Source organism: Pseudochaenichthys georgianus, chromosome 24 (assembly GCF_902827115.2).
Source record: "Pseudochaenichthys georgianus chromosome 24, fPseGeo1.2, whole genome shotgun sequence".
NCBI lineage: Eukaryota > Metazoa > Chordata > Actinopteri > Perciformes > Channichthyidae > Pseudochaenichthys > Pseudochaenichthys georgianus.
This window is the reverse complement of record NC_047526.1, coordinates 12,702,270-12,718,185: the sequence shown is the minus strand read 5'-3', so window position 1 is coordinate 12,718,185 and position 15,916 is coordinate 12,702,270. Positions and strand designations below refer to the sequence as shown.

The 15,916-nt window shown below is 38.6% G+C and overlaps 2 protein-coding genes across 2 annotated transcripts; one reads left to right on the top strand and one right to left on the bottom strand.

The window, feature by feature from the left end:
* Positions 1–211: 211 nt before the first annotated feature.
* Positions 212–14,548, bottom strand: selenoi (selenoprotein I). The gene is made up of 10 exons (XM_034075956.2): positions 14,285–14,548; positions 10,448–10,516; positions 8,290–8,398; positions 6,745–6,819; positions 5,549–5,811; positions 5,347–5,455; positions 4,762–4,810; positions 4,490–4,670; positions 4,215–4,394; positions 212–3,545 (listed from the first exon to the last, which is right to left on the bottom strand). The coding sequence occupies exons 1-10, from the start codon at positions 14,339–14,341 to the stop codon at positions 3,435–3,437; spliced, it is 1,203 nt and encodes a 400-aa protein (XP_033931847.1). The 5' UTR covers positions 14,342–14,548; the 3' UTR covers positions 212–3,434.
* A 172-nt stretch (positions 14,549–14,720) lies between these two features.
* ost4 (oligosaccharyltransferase complex subunit 4 (non-catalytic)) lies at positions 14,721–15,879 on the top strand. The gene is made up of 3 exons (XM_034075957.2): positions 14,721–14,831; positions 15,499–15,637; positions 15,758–15,879. The coding sequence occupies exon 2, from the start codon at positions 15,500–15,502 to the stop codon at positions 15,611–15,613; it is 114 nt and encodes a 37-aa protein (XP_033931848.1). The 5' UTR covers positions 14,721–14,831; position 15,499; the 3' UTR covers positions 15,614–15,637; positions 15,758–15,879.
* The last annotated feature ends 37 nt before the right edge of the window (positions 15,880–15,916 follow it).

Below are 15,916 nucleotides of genomic sequence, written 5' to 3'. Positions count from 1 at the left end.
GGCAAAATCCGGCTTACTTTGAGCATGTGTTTTAAACAGTTTAATCCATTTGTGAATTGTTTCCACTTCCGCGCAGTACTTTAATTTCTTCATACAGCGGGAATCCAAATGAATTAATCCTGAGTCCAAGTGTGTCTGGGGGGGGGGGGGGGGGGGATACTCAAAATTGGAAAAACTCATTACTAAAAGGTCAAGTCAGGCTGCGACACAGTAAAGTGGTTAAAGAAAATTCTCTTTTTATTTGTATCTGGACCGTTCTTTCTTCACTGGTTAAATACAACATCACAAGTAGCCACACCGAAGCTCAGAGTGTTCGCCAGGGCAGCGTTAAACAACAACTTATCACAATTTCAACAGCTTTGTTTGTTGATCCAGGGCGATTCAGACCGTTTTCTTATAATATGAGTGAATGTGAGGAGTACACTACAAAAAGTGCACAGAAAATTTGCTCAGAAAATAAACTGGTAAATTCCCTTGACGACTGGATGAGTATCTCACTTGTTTTATGGTTGGTGCAGCTATAGAGTTGCAACAATTATTTTCTTAAATAATCCATTAATCATTTGATCTATAAAATATCAGAAACTAGTCAAAAATGTCCATCCCAGTTTCTCGAAGTACATGTGATGTCTTTAAATGACTTGTACCGTAAGTCAAAAACCCAAAAATACTCAGAATAAGATGACACTAAAACAGTAAAAAGCTGAAGGCTGGAGACGGCATTTTCTGAAGGTTTTGCCATTATCAAATTAGTTGACGATTATTTCTCTGTCCATTTACACGTTGTTGCTGCTCTATTCTGTCTGAAATGTTACATGTTTTTTTGAAATGGCATTCTTTTCTGACCCAAATAACATATTCCTAATGATATGACACAAAACCCTTTGCATTTAGCGTTGTTTGTACTGATTGTTCTCGAGGTCTTCACCTTCCCTTCTGAAATCATTTCCAAAAGAAAAGACCAGATCCCAATCAGCCAGTAGAGCAGCAAAGATAAACAAACGTTAAAAAAAAAACAAGAAACAAAGGACTACCAAGTTGTAGCTTTGCAGTGTTGGAATCTGATGTTTGGAGGAAACTGGATAAAGATCCCATTTGTAGTTTGGAAAACAAAATAAAAATGAGGAAATAATATGTATTTACACAGACATCCACCCATACATTGACAGACACATAGATCTGCACATACATAGACAGTGCATGTACCCACCAAAATAACTGTTTGGAGTTTGTATTGACGAGAGATTTCACAACCAGTCTCCAAAATCACAGATGTGGGGCAAATCAAATTCCTATATACTGTTTATGTGCTTATGACAGCAAGAGAGCCTTCTCCAGCTGCAGAGCAGGAGTGCTACAAAGCAACCCGGGCTACTTTACTGGGCATTATGGCAGTAGAGTTGGTTCCTCCCAGTCATCATACTGGAACACTACAACAAGGCTGGAATCAAATATTCAGTGTTGCTCAATTATATACAAAACTGTGGTAAAAATGTAGGAGTAGAATTAAACTTACATTTTGTATTTGTATTTGAATTCCTAGTGTATTTAATGTTTCCTATGTACCTTTTAGTCCTAATTATCCCCACACTTTCATGTATAGAAGATTATTACTGTGACATCATATTCAGACTGGCATGACAGAACTCCAAATGCTGTTCATAAGGCTTTCCCAACAGTTATTGTGGTTCATTTTTACAGTTGTCCTTCAGAAACAGATGTTTAGCCGACTGGTTGCCCGGGGTTTTTGTGTGTGTTTAAAGCGGTAAAATTGAGGCATGAAATGTGAGCCAGAGGTCCGGCAGACTCTATGGACTTAATTGTATATAGGTGAAGCAGACACTCGTGGAACACTAAATCCCTTGAGCTGCATTTACAACAAATCCGTCCGATCAGGTAACCGCTAATCAACGAGCCATTCAAACCACATGAGTGCCACTCAAACATGTCTAAGTGACATGCCTGATCTGGGGTGGACGCAGACTCAATCTTTACTCCACATTGATCATAAGACTTCAATCCGGCCAAGTTTGGCAATGCGAGTCTCTTGAAAGAAGCAGCGGGGACTTTTCTCCTAGAGTATATCAACAACTATGGGAAAGTCCGTTAAGAAAGACAAGACTTTTAAACCAAGTGGAGTTGGGTTACACACAAAAGAAAGTATTTCCTCCAAGCTACGGACAAACAGTCTTTGTTGGAAACGAACACGATCGGTGAGCCTTGTCAAATGGGATTTGGCCCGGCAGTGAAAAACCAGTTTGATGTCAAACCAAAGTCCAGTCTGCAACTTTACCAAGGAAACATCCTATGACACACACAGAGAAAAACAGTGTTTAACAGACTGAAGAATAAAGAAGCGCAACATTATCTGACAGTAAAAAAAAGATGTGATAAAATCTGTGAGCGGTGCGACGGCTCGTTCCCTCAGAGTGAGTCCGCTCCGGTAACGGCTTTTGAACACACTCTTCATTCAAGCGATGCACAACTGATCCACAAACATATTTAAAATAAAATAAAATAAACGAATCCGCATGAAGACACGACACCTCAAGGTAGGGGTAGCCGGGTAAAGTTCAAAGGTCAGCGGTCACCCTGGTCACTTCCTGCCCTTGTTAGTCACGATCCAACTCTGTTACTCATCAGAACTGCCGTCACAGAGCAGAACGTGAAATTAATGAGAGAAATGTATACAATGTTTCACAGGAGTTATCTTCTTTTTCTTTTTTAAAGTTTCATCTGTTTGAAAATAAAATGCCCTGAACCCCTTAACACATACAGTATATATATTTATAGCTATTAACATATATCACTGGGAATTCCGACTGAAAATCGTCCCATGATGAAGAAGGTGACTGAACCTCTAAACTCTGGACACAGCTCTGATCTAAGAGCCACAATTTACAGGTTTGGTCAGGTTTGAAAACAACACTACTTGAGGCATTCCTGTTAATATAATAAAACTTAAATGGCGTTTCCCCAAGGCATATTATACATTCATAATACTATGTGAGTGCAACCGTTAGTTTGTGTGTGGCTGTGTTTTTATTTGAAATACCTGCCACCAGATATAAATTATCTGCATGAAAGCAGAGTAATATGTATGTGTGTGTGTGCATGTGTTTTCATGGCTCCTGTCCTCATGACTGAAGCACATTTCCGCAGGAAACAATTGCACCTCATTGGCTCAACCAAGTTAGCCAATCACCAATGACGGAAGCCAAAGCCCCTGGGCCCGCCTCCATCGCAGAGACCAAAGTTTGGTTGGTTGGTTTGTTGGGAATGTGTGTGCATGTATGTATGTTTTTGTGTGTGTTTGGGGACAGTGGAAACACAGTCCATTCCACTTGCAGTGTCCTCATCGATGGAGGAGGCGAGGGGATGTGGTTTCCGTGGTGACGAGAGTGAAGTGTCGATAAGCGGAGGATGGGAGGAGCCTAAACCTCCGCTGCTTTCAAGCCGATTCGTTGCTCCTCCTCCTGTCAGTCAGTGTTGGGCTTCTTCAGGGAGAAAGCCAAGATGCCGAAGTGGCTGCTTAGCTGTTGTACCTAGCAAAGAAAAATAATATTGTATTTTATGTTAGTCATGTGTTTATAAAAAAACATTTAGCAGCATAGACAGGTAATTCTATGACGGTTGTTTGTCTTGAAGCCCAAGGCATTGAAATTGTTAGTGTCACTGAAAATAAAACTAGGTCTGCATTGTAAAGGTTTTACATTGACATTTAGAACTATGTATTTTTTTTCTGCCTAAGAATATTGATTCCATTGTCTCATCCGTCGTTTAAATGAGGCAGCCAGCGGCCGCTAAGCTTAGCTTACTTTAGCTTAGCTTACTTTAGCTTAGCTTACTTTAGCTTAGGACAGAGACTAAACATTGGGAAACCGCTTGAGCCTGGCTTCATTCAAATGAAACAAAAATCCAAAATTAGCACACTAAATATTGTTTGTTTAATCCACACGTTTGGATGGTAATGTTCCAGACGATTTATCGCTTCCTCTAATTTCACACTAAGAGCAAAAGAAAGTCTGACACATCACCACGTGGAAAATGTAAAATCTAATATTTTGTTGCTACTTTTTTAAACAAACAAGACAAAAAAACGTTTTATTTATATTTTGAGCCCTGTCTGGACTCTTTAAGCTAGGCTAAGCTAACTGGCTGCTAGCTGTAGCTACAGGTTTACAGGACACTTAACAGAGTGTGGATGCTCTTACCACTGAAAGACCGAAGTGTATGTGTGCTAATATGACAGCAGCAGTCCACAGATACAGCAGCAGGGACTCGTTGGCGACCACGCCGGTCACCGCTAACAACACCACCGGCGTCATGGGCAACAACAGCCAGCTGAGCGCCTGGCAACGTGTGTTACTCATCTGGCACACAATCAGCTTACACTGCAAGATAAATACATGGATAAACAAACATTAACCCCCCAAATACAGACATTAAGATATTGCATGTTGTAAGGGAGTGTGAAGGACCAGCTCACCGTGACATTAGCGAAGGCCGTCCCCACCATGAGGTAGAACATCCTGGGCTGCAGCTCCAGGATGCGGGATGGAGAGAACACCACCCAGATGGTGGACAAGACGAAGAGGAGGACGGGAGAGAGGAAGGGCAGGAAGGCTTCGTACAGGCTGCTGTGCTTCAGAGTCTTACTGCGGTGAGCCCTGGAAAAACCACAGAGAGGGAAGAATTTAGAGCGCTGTATCAAAAAACAAAACTCCTGTATAATAAAAGGCTAATGGGAAATGCACTCACTTCAGGACATTGATGAGGCTCATGGGTAAGGTCACGGTGAAGGAACAAGCTGGGAATTAGAAGAAAGTCATTATTGTAGGTGGAGTGAGAAGAAGCCTGTTGTCTTTATCATACAAGTCACAAATCAGATGTAAATACACGATTTTGCCATGAGAATTCATGCTAATGATATTAGCTTTATCTGTAGAACATTTGAAAGAAAAAATATTCATTTTTAAATTGTGTGTTGTAGCTTATATTATACTTATGTTATTCATGTTAATCCCCGTTTCTGTCATCTCTGACACCATTTTGACCGTATGGGAGCCAGTAATGACAATTTTCCCAGATACATTTCTTCGTTTGTTTGGAGTGGAAGAGGGAGACACACTTCTCTAGTTTGTGCCCTTTTTTAACATTTGAACAGGTAACTGTAACTAGGCACACTGTAGCACAGTCAGTTTAGTTCTTTTTGCAAATTACAAATGTCCTTTAAATTAGATAAACGAGATGATTGCAACAAATATAAAAATCCTTTTAATTCCAGAAAAAGAGCATAGATCAGTAAGCGAATGAATGTATTCAGAATGACCAATCACAGCTCACCGATGATCATGAAGGTAAAAAGGTCTCTGTAGAGGAAGTGCCACAGGATTGGCTGGTACCATGTTTCCACGCCAACGACAGCAGTGACCAGGTAAACCAGGGAGATTGTCTGAAAGAAAAAGAGACTGCACAACGTCAAGTCATCAGAAGGCTGGGTGACCACTTCCTTATATCATGACTGTGTGTGTGTGTGTGTGCTCACCACTTGGCTGATGTCATATCCCCATGGCAGAAACAAGATGCCAGTGTTGTATTTCTCCCAGTGAGAGAGGATGAAGGAGAACAGCACCACCCACAGGATGTAGTACAGAGTGGCCACGCCCACGCCACTTTCCAAACGCCCAAATATGGAGTAGACGGTCGCCACAAAGAAGATGCAGGCCCAACTGTCCAGGCCGTGGTCAAACAGCTCCCCTAGAGGCGTGGAGGAGTTGGTGCGGCGAGCCTGTTTACCATCAACTCCATCTACACCAAAAAAGAAAATGGATCATTAGTACAAAAGAGTCTTAATTCATTATTACTAGACTGCGCTAATTTCAGCAACACTTAAATGCCATGAGTTGTTTTATTATTAAAAAGGTTCACAAAATGGTTAGCAAGATTTAAAACTGACTTTAGCCTGGCTCACACACGACTAAACACAAACAGAGAGGACATTTGACTAATGTGGCACTACCTATGTGATAGCAATAGATACGTATAAATGATCAAATTCAGTTTGCCCCTCTTGCAATTATATTAGAATTATTAAAAGGAATGTTAACAATAGTAAAAAAAATGCTAGCCATTATTCAGGGCCTGTTAATATGGACATTTTTAGACAAAAACACTCTGGAAAGCTTTTTAAAATCCTTGCCTGGAGAACAACAATCCCAATTTTACATTTATTTAAAGCTGCATTAATCGAACATTTGGTACTCCACCTTCTGCAAGCAACTCCTTTCTAATAACACGCACATACGGGCAGCTTAAAATAAAACCGTAGAGCCTGGTTTCTGTTAACAGTAAATGACCTAGCTGATCAGTCAAGACAGGCATAATAAAACCTGCAAATTGATTAGACAGCTTTAAAGTTATTGCATTTTTTTTTTTTTTTTTTAATTATCTTTGCAAACCAGTTTATTCTAATGATAATCCTGCTGATTGATAATGTGGCATCCTGTTGATATTGATGATAACTACAAGAGTGTATATCCCTAGTAAACAACCACATTTCCACACAGTTGTATCTAAGAAAAGAATAATCTAGCAGAGGGGTTGTGATACTGGACAGCAAACACGTGTGGTTTCAGAGAGTCACTGTACAGAGTGCATTCCTTTAGGGAGAATTTTCCCCTGAGCCCCTCAGATGTCACAGAAGAACAACACACAGGGCAGCAGTGGGGGGGTTGGACTCACCCAGTGTATAGGCCAAGAAGTTGAAGAACCCTGCAAGAACCCAGACCCAACTAGGCACGTGTTCATGTCCTGCAGCTGAGACACACATAATGTAAATATACAGAACACCACAGAGAGAAGCAGAAAGACGTACATCACACACATCCATTATCACTTTTCTCACTGTGTCAACATTCACTCTGGTTAGAAATTATCTCATGTAATATTTAAGGGAACTCAAAACAATTCTATCCAATAAGAACTGAGCAGCATATTTTTATGACAAACCATGAACCTGTCTTTACAAAGTTTGGTTCTGCTACTCTTTGCTTTAATATTTATATAAATAAAATATGGAAGTCAATGTTAAAAAATAGAAATATAATAATGGTATCATTAAAAGCACCTCAATGGATCGAACTGCACTTTCTAAAGAAAAGGTGTAATTTAACCAAATTTCTAACGCACAATAGTAAAACAAGAAAAAAGAAAAAAGCTAGAGACGGTCCAATCAGCAGACAGAGATGAAGAGGGTCCAACATAAGGTTAAAAACACTTTTAATTACTATACAACTGATCAGAATTAGCTCTCACTGAATGTTTAACTTCTTTAGGTTTAGAAAGGACATGATATCACTGAGACTGGAGTGACGGAGGAAACTGTAGTAGACTTTCAGGGAAGAAGAAGAAGAAGCCATCTTGCCAGAAAGAAAGTGAAAGCTAGATGCAGTTTCCTGGAAACCCAAATTAGGAGTTGATAGTTACAGAAAGTCGTTTTAAATATAGTATTGAAGTAAAGCTCATAGGATAGAAGGGTCATAGAGTCATGCTTTGTTCCATTGAATTCCTGACATGTAGGCTTCAAGACAGGCAAAAGGAGAGGATGCTACATATATGCAAATGTTACATTAGGAAATCCTAATGGAAACATACATTTTAAAACACTCCAAAAAGGTGGGATAAAGGTGCTTCTCCCTTGTTTAATGTTTAGATTAAAGTAATTGGGCCTAACACACTATAACTTGTATTTAAGCAATGAGAGTCCTGAATATACCGAAAATGCTTTAAAATGTAATTCAGCATTAAAAATGTTGAACATAGTGCTTGTAACTATGTCAAGACCATAATAAGGTTTAACTGTTACATTCTACCTCAGATTGACAATTACCCTTTTGAGTTTATCTGAGGTTTTTAAAGCTTATTTGTTTTTCTTTGTGCCATTTGACCATATGATGTAGGTGTAACTATATGGACAGACAGTTTAGTTTATTTTAGTCTATTCTTGAATGACTCCTGGAAACAGTGTGTGAATGTGTGTCTTAGAGTGTGTGTGTGTAGACATGTAATGAGTGAGTGATTACCCTGGGTCACCAGAGCCATCCATGTGTCCAAAAGTGATGGACTTTGCCTTTCATAAACAAGCTGGATGAACACACTTTCTTTTGTCACCTTCCTAACAGATTGGGTGTATCCTAACAGCATTATATATTTTACTAACTGAACATCAATCCCTCAGGCATTAGTCACACAACCACAGGGAAACAGAAGAAAGCACAGAGGACCTACCAGAGGCAGTGAAGTCAAAGTCGTAGAAGGCCAACATAAGGAAATTCAACACAAGGAACATAAAGCCCGTAAATGTAATGAGGTTCGGAGCCAACCATGTTGGTAGAAACTGTTAAAAAAAATGAACAGAGACAAAGAGATTGTGAGTAACGGTTAATTAACATGTCACTTGGCTCTTAAAATAGAGTCTTCTCATCAGAATAATGACACTGATTAAAAACTAGACAGTAATTATTGTAGGCACACTTTATGGAGAGTTATGTAACTGTAAAGCAGAGATGCCTTCAGGACCGGAATGGTAGTTTTTTGACAATTGATATAAGGTCGCAGTCAGGCAGAGAAGATGTAATGATGTATGAATGCTATACAATTCAAGGATTTTTACTGAAATACATGTATTTTCCTTCCCTATTCATCTCTGGAACCGTAATGGTGATTTAGTTATGTTCAACTGATATAAGAATTGCAATATTTATATATTTGCAGTTTGGCACTGGCAGTTTGAATAAGGCAAAGAGTGAAGGAAGTCCTAACCCTCACCCCTAAGTTTGCAAACCCATCATCAGGGTTGCTAACAGAATGACTAAAAAAGGCCAATTATTGACTGACTTTTTTTTTTTGCTGCCCCTGGTATTCTGGGACTTGTAGTGTTAAGTTGCATAGATACCACCATTCAACAGGATGTCGCCAAATTAACCAGCACTTTCACCATACATCTCTGTATGGAAAGTTACATTACTGTTAAGTAGAGATGGAATTCTGAGATTAACATAATAAAATAATGGCTTGATAAAATCAATCAATCAATGCTTATTTATATAGCCCAATATCAGCCCTTCACAGTTTGTACAATAAAGATAAGTAGACTCTGCGTTATTGCCTTGATATATAGTTATGAAGAACCCAAAGTCACCCACATGCTTCTTATCAATTGTAATACTGAAAGGGTTGTTCCGAGCTTCAATTTAGAAATTATTTTAGTTTGACAGTTTTGAGTTTTTTTGTCAACAAAAATTGTTCCCTAAAGTGATGCTAATTTTAGAAGAACTTTATCAAATGTGATAAAGTAGGGCATGGTTATTTTAAACCATTTATCAATTGAATTTACAGAACAATTACTGAATAGTGATGAATACCGTCACCGTTATATTAGGGCTGCTCAATTAATCGTATTTTAAATCGCGATTACGATTTTGGCCTGCAACGATTATGAAAACAACATAATCGAAATAAAAAGATTTTTTTTTTTATATTATTATTTTATTGTATTGGTTTTTCAGTTGAATTATACTTAAAGTTCAGGCTAATCAACTGTTAAAAACATACTGTTCCATTTGTTCTTTTTCAATAAATGGATGTTTTCAAAGTAAATAGTTAATTGTTTTTAATAATCGTGATATCAATTATTGACCCAAATAATCGAGATTATGATTTTTGCCATAATCGAGCAGCCCTACGTTATATGAAATCACAGACAGCGAGATAACACCCTGTCCACATTCAAAACAACACAGTATAGACCAATGTATGCTGACTAAGTCTGTACCGAATGTCTTTTTTTTTTTTTTAAAAGACATGCAAAGCCTCTATTGAGGTTTTCAAATAAAGCTTGTAAAAAATGTACGATGGATATGTATCCATCGTACATTTTTACAGTGACTCATCAGATTAAATGAGTGGAGTCCTATTGAGTCCACTTGTTTTATGAATATAACTCACCAGTGTCATCATCATAAATTCTCATGTGTGTATAATTGGGATTTATGGTGCTTTTGGTTAATAAATGTGAATTTTGGAACATATTACATCTATCTTTTTTCATTACATTTTGACTTGCATTCTATGGAATTAGAATCACAAGAACAATCCTACACAGGAATCTAATAAAAAAAAAATGAACTAATAATAATAATACTAATAATATCTGCAACTGTGCATATAAAAAGGATTTAAACAGAATGAATAAGCATACCAAAAAAGAGCTGCAGGAAGTTTGAATGTTATGAATCAAGTTTGGAATCTTTTGACTTTTCGGTACAGCCTTAGATCAGAGAAAATAAGTATAAAGTGGTGGGTTGTGTTGTTACTGTATCACAGCAGAACATTGGAAACCTCATGAATTATGTATGTATGCACACAAACACAGGTTGTTTCTCACCTTCACCACAAAGTTCCAGAAAGGGTGCATGACGTACACAGACAGGGGGTTCGAGTCCACTGCGCTGTACTGTAAGAGACATAATCAATCAGTCAGGATGTGGCCATCAACACATAATACAAAAGATTCATTTTTTTTTTTATTAGACTATTTTATTCAACTTATTGCAAGCAAACTACAGCTGGTAGAGCAGGGTCACGTGACCTCACATGTAACCTGGGTATTTATGGATATTTTGGGGACCTGTCATCATGCAGATCAAAAGAAACCTGATCCCTGTCGCTGTTATTCAATCCAGGCATGACGAAACGGTGTGTACTACAGCGTAAGGCACCCTCTCCAGTGTACAAGCCATTTAAGACGATAGGTTTGAGTCTTTGAGGAATAAACGCTGGCTCTGAGTCTTCTTGGACTGCTCTCTTTTGCGATTTATTTTAGTTTGAGATCTCACTTCCGCCGTGAGATCAGTTGGAAGGGCACTGGGATCTGCCCTTTCAGGTGGCTACAATATGTTTAATTATTCAGTAGACTCTCTGGTGTTTAAAATTAACCACTTCTACCAACTACACGAGATTGTGCGGGGTCTGCAAAAGAATCATCCAACATTTCATTTTTCTAAATTAAAAAGGCACATTTCAACGCAAAATCTAAGATACATATTTTTCCTCTTATTTGTTGTTCAATTCAATTCAAAACCTTTATTTATCCAGGTAAAATCCCATTGAGATCAATGATCTCTTTTTCAAGGGAGACCTGCAGCAGTAGGTTCCACAAGAAGACATAAAAACTTAAACAACAGAACAACAAAAGGACATCCTACAGCAAAATGTACAGGGATTACAATTTACATATCTAACCACATGTACAGGTACCAACAGCATCTGATTTTGTAGCATCCAACCGAGCTTTAAAACATGTAGTGGTACTAGCTTGGTCATTTTCCATTCTTTTTGCAGACTGTTCCATGTTAGTGGAGCTGCACATCTAAAAGCTTTCTTCCGTAAGACAGTCCTAGCACTTTGCACATTTAATAAAACCACAGCATGCGATCTCAGGCAATAAGTACTTTCAATTCGCAGAGAGATCAGGGAGCAGATATAAGATGGTAGTTTATCCAACATGGCTTTGTAAATGAAAAAGTACCAGTGACTGAGCCTCCGTACAGTAAGTGATGGCAAAACCGCCTTGGTATACAGGGTACAGTGATGCGTAAGTGCTTTACAATTTGTCAAAAATCTCAGAGCACTGTGATACACAGCATCTAACTTGCTCAGGTAATTGGCAGGTGCATTCATATATAACAAATCCCCATAGTCCAGCACAGGTAAAAAGGTCACAGTGAGTGACTAGCCTTTTCCTGGCCTCAAGCGAGAAACGGGACTTATTTCTGTAAAAGAAACCTAGCCTAACCCTCAGTTTTTTAAGCAGGTTATTGACATGAAATTTAAAAGTGAGACAATCATCAAGCCAGATACCAAGGTATTTGTAACGGGTAACCACTTCAAGTTGTATTCCTTGCGTAGTTACAATATCCAAAGCAGTCTCCGGTGTATTTTTAGCTTTAGAAAAGAGCATTACCTTGGTTTTGGATTTATAGATGTTTTTTGGAAATGGAAAAGTGTTAGAGACATCAGCCATGGAGATTTCAGCCATCTCTCAAATATAATCAAACTATATGGCACTAATTGGCCACCCAAAACATTTGAAGAATTCAACAGCGATGTCTCTTTCTAGAAGCCATGCCACTGTGTTGTACAGACCTTATTTGAGCAGATACCTACCAAACTACACTTGTAACTATCACTGCCCAAAAGAAAGCACATTTTCCTCTTGAACACGCTCAATTGTTGGGAGGTGTAGTTTAGTAAAAACAAAGTACTTCCTTTATGAAACTGCACACAAAAAGGTCTGTAGATTATCTTGAGTAACTGAAACAATCTACATTGATGAATAGCACTGCAGGTAAAATTAATTGTGTGTATTTTAGATTTTGAAATGAACCGTGCCTTTAATTATTATGGATTATGGATGCTATTGACAACACTCAAACACTATATTTAGATTGTCCCCTGTTGATTGAGAGAGTCATGATGTTGTGGGTTGTTCCTCAAATCAACAAGATAACCAATGTGATTACTCATCACCACATACGCAAGAACATGTAGTGTTGGACCCTAATCTACTCTAATCTTTTACAAACTGTAGAGATGAAGGCAGGTTCACGCAAGTAGATAGTACAAGATATGTTCAAACTGAGGTAGGACCGTAGGAGGTGTGACAAAGGAAGTGAGAGGAGGAACGATGGGTGACAGCTTGAAAGGTGTAGCGGCACAATCAGTAGACAGTCCTTCGTTCTCATGTGCTTTCTATTTGTAAGCTTGTGTCTGTGCACCTTTCATGAATAGAAACACTATGTCAAGAGGGTGTTTTCATTAACTGACATTTGTCTTCTTCTGCCCTCCTTCAGCTCGAGATGCTTCAAAAAGCAATTATTGTAAAAAAAAAAGGGTCTCGTATGATAAACAAATTGGAAAAGCGGTTTCACAGCAGTATTCAAAGGAGGCTGTGTTAGAGGAAGTCTGAATGACCTACAGTTGGACAAAGAGCATGACAAAAAAAAAAAGTAAAGAAATCTGTTGCTCTAAAAAGAGTGGCAAAGCATTACAATGAATGCATTTTTTTATGGAAATGGTAAAAGGCTTTCAATCTGAAATGCGTTATGGTGTGTGTAAACTTAAAGAAGTACGTTGTATATTATAAACTAATACAGTGCTAAGGTAAGACTTAAACACCATTATCAGAACTAAATTGCAATGTGTCAGAAGATCATTTGCTGCCACTCCTGTTTTCTACAGTCCTCCATTGCAAGAGACAGGACAACAGGCTCTTTGTGTCTGTACTGCCACATTGATGCTCATCTTTATGGGAAATAACTAAACACCAACATTTAGCTGTAAGGCAGAGAGGATGATGTCTTTTTTAAGGATTTTATCAATTCCATGCTATGGTCGCTGGAATGAATAGAACACGTATTAATTTCACTTGTACTGTACTATGTGCTGGTAAAATTAGAGTGTTTACCCATTACTTATTCAAAACAGCCAACTGTCATTTGGTTTAATGTATCTTCTGTGGTTGCATGCAAGTAATTGTCAAATAGCTTCTGGCATTATATACAAAGAGAAAACAGACGTGGGGTGTCTGAAATGTGAGGAAACAGAAAGTACAGCCTTATTTCAGAGCCAAAGACAAGGAGTCACAAGCTAACTGTTAGCACACTTGCTCCAATGTCAAGGAAAACATGGCACAAAAACAAGACTTCCGGCCAGAACTTTCAAACTAAAAAGTTCGTATGTTCGTCAATATGTTTTCGAACAATTCAGACATTTAACACATTTGAATAGTATGTATGTGTCTTTTATTTGTCAGACTTAATAGGGTGTACAATATTTCGGGAGGCAGAAATTCAACCTTGTAGTTAGAGTTCAAGCACCACGCAGGAAACATTTCCCATCTATAAGGTGCCTTTTACTGTTTAACTCCAAACTTAAACTCTACCCAATCAACGTTTAGAGAGGACAACCAATCAAACAGCATAATAGCCATAGCAACGTACAATGAACCTAAACACATCATATTGTAGCTATACCTAAATCAGGCTTTTATTTTCCAGGGCAGTTTGGGCAGTATCTAGTATGGTTTGAGGTTACGCTGGCTACCTTTACACACTCCTTGCCAGGGGAGCACCCTGCAGATCGTGACAGTTAGCTGTTAAACACACACGCACTGTCGGTCCAATGGCTAGTTGCTAGCAGGCTACTACGATATTCCCCCTACCTTGTATTTGTCGAAGCCCGCCAGCTGGTCCTGAGTGACATATTCATAAAGAGCCATGGTGGTAACGTACAGTATGGCTCCACAATGAAGTAAATGGAGATCTCTTCCTCTGGAAATGTAAACCCCAACGTTAGCTGCCGTGTCGAAGAACCATTAGCTTGGCCGATGTCGTTCACGCCGGGTGAGGTGATGTCGAAACATTTGAGCCACTCCTACGGAGCGCAAAGACCCAGCTGCCCAGAGCTCACTACTGCCACCTCTGGCCTGGATGATTGCCATCATTTAAAAAAAATAAAATACAAACAATCATATCCTGTACACTTCACGATGACATAATTTTAATGAATCATATTGTCACCCAAAAGTGATACGTATAATAGTTGTTGATGTGTCCAGTCAGTGTTTTATTTGTGTTTAATGTCTGATGCTCTTAAACGTGACGTGGCTTTCCACTTCAACCGGAAGTAAGCGACTGATTTGCCTGTTTGATGCTGAGCAGCTGAAGTATCGCTTGAACCAAGAGTAAAAGCCCAATTCCAGGCATAATGTAAGTAATAACATGAGCTAAAAGTCATTGCGATATGTTTAATGTTGTAATTTTAATCGAAGCTTTATATGGTTCCTATATTGGTTAGTTTAGACAACGCTGGTTGCACTAGTAGCTTACTAGCTAGGATAATGTTACACAGATTTAGCCTAATTTGGTACTTTTGGTTTACAACCATGTTATCCCTGACAAATGAATGGTTGCATCAATACATCGATGATATTCTGATTAATTTACAAAGTATTCACTTGCAGAATTAATCGATGTTGTGCGTTGTGTGTTCAGTGACGGCATCTAGTGCATGTCAGGTGCTAGCGTACAGCTATACATGTTAGATATGTGTATGTTTTCATATATAACTATACAGGTATATTTTGTTCTTGTCTCAAATTATTCCTATTATAAAATCAAAGTGTATAATGTAACTGGAATGGATGTAAGCAAGTGACTGGAAGGCCATACTATGTGTATTTAAGTTTGTGGATTGGACACAAATGAGGCAAAGTAAACAAGTAAACTAAGTAAAAGCATGCACACTCATTTGATCCTTAGCTGATTTTGACTAATGGCCTATTATACATGTTTGTAAGAATGAAACATATCCTATTAACCTCGTAATACCAAGCAGCTTTCTAACGCCTCACTATATGTCTCTTTCCCCCTGCAGAATGGTGACGGACGTGCAGCTGGCCATATTTGCCAACATGCTTGGCGTGTCATTGTTCCTGCTGGTTGTGTTGTACCACTATGTTGCAGTCAATAACCCCAAGAAGCTGGAGTAGAGTCCCTCCAGAATGATTGGAGAGGTAATGTTGACCTAAGATGATTCAGCACTTTGATTATATTTGGTTTTTGCATTCAGAGGTCTGTTCTTTCCAAACTTTGACTTCTGGGATCCTGCTTAACATCTGGATTTCTCCCCACAGGTGAGATGGGAGCCAATGACGCCACCAAGGAAACAACATTCCCTACATTCAGTCCCAGGAGATGAATTTATTTGTATGATTGCACAGTAGTGTTTTTTTCTAATAAAAATATGTGAATGCCATTTGCTTTAATGTTTTGTTCAGTGCTCACGTTATTCT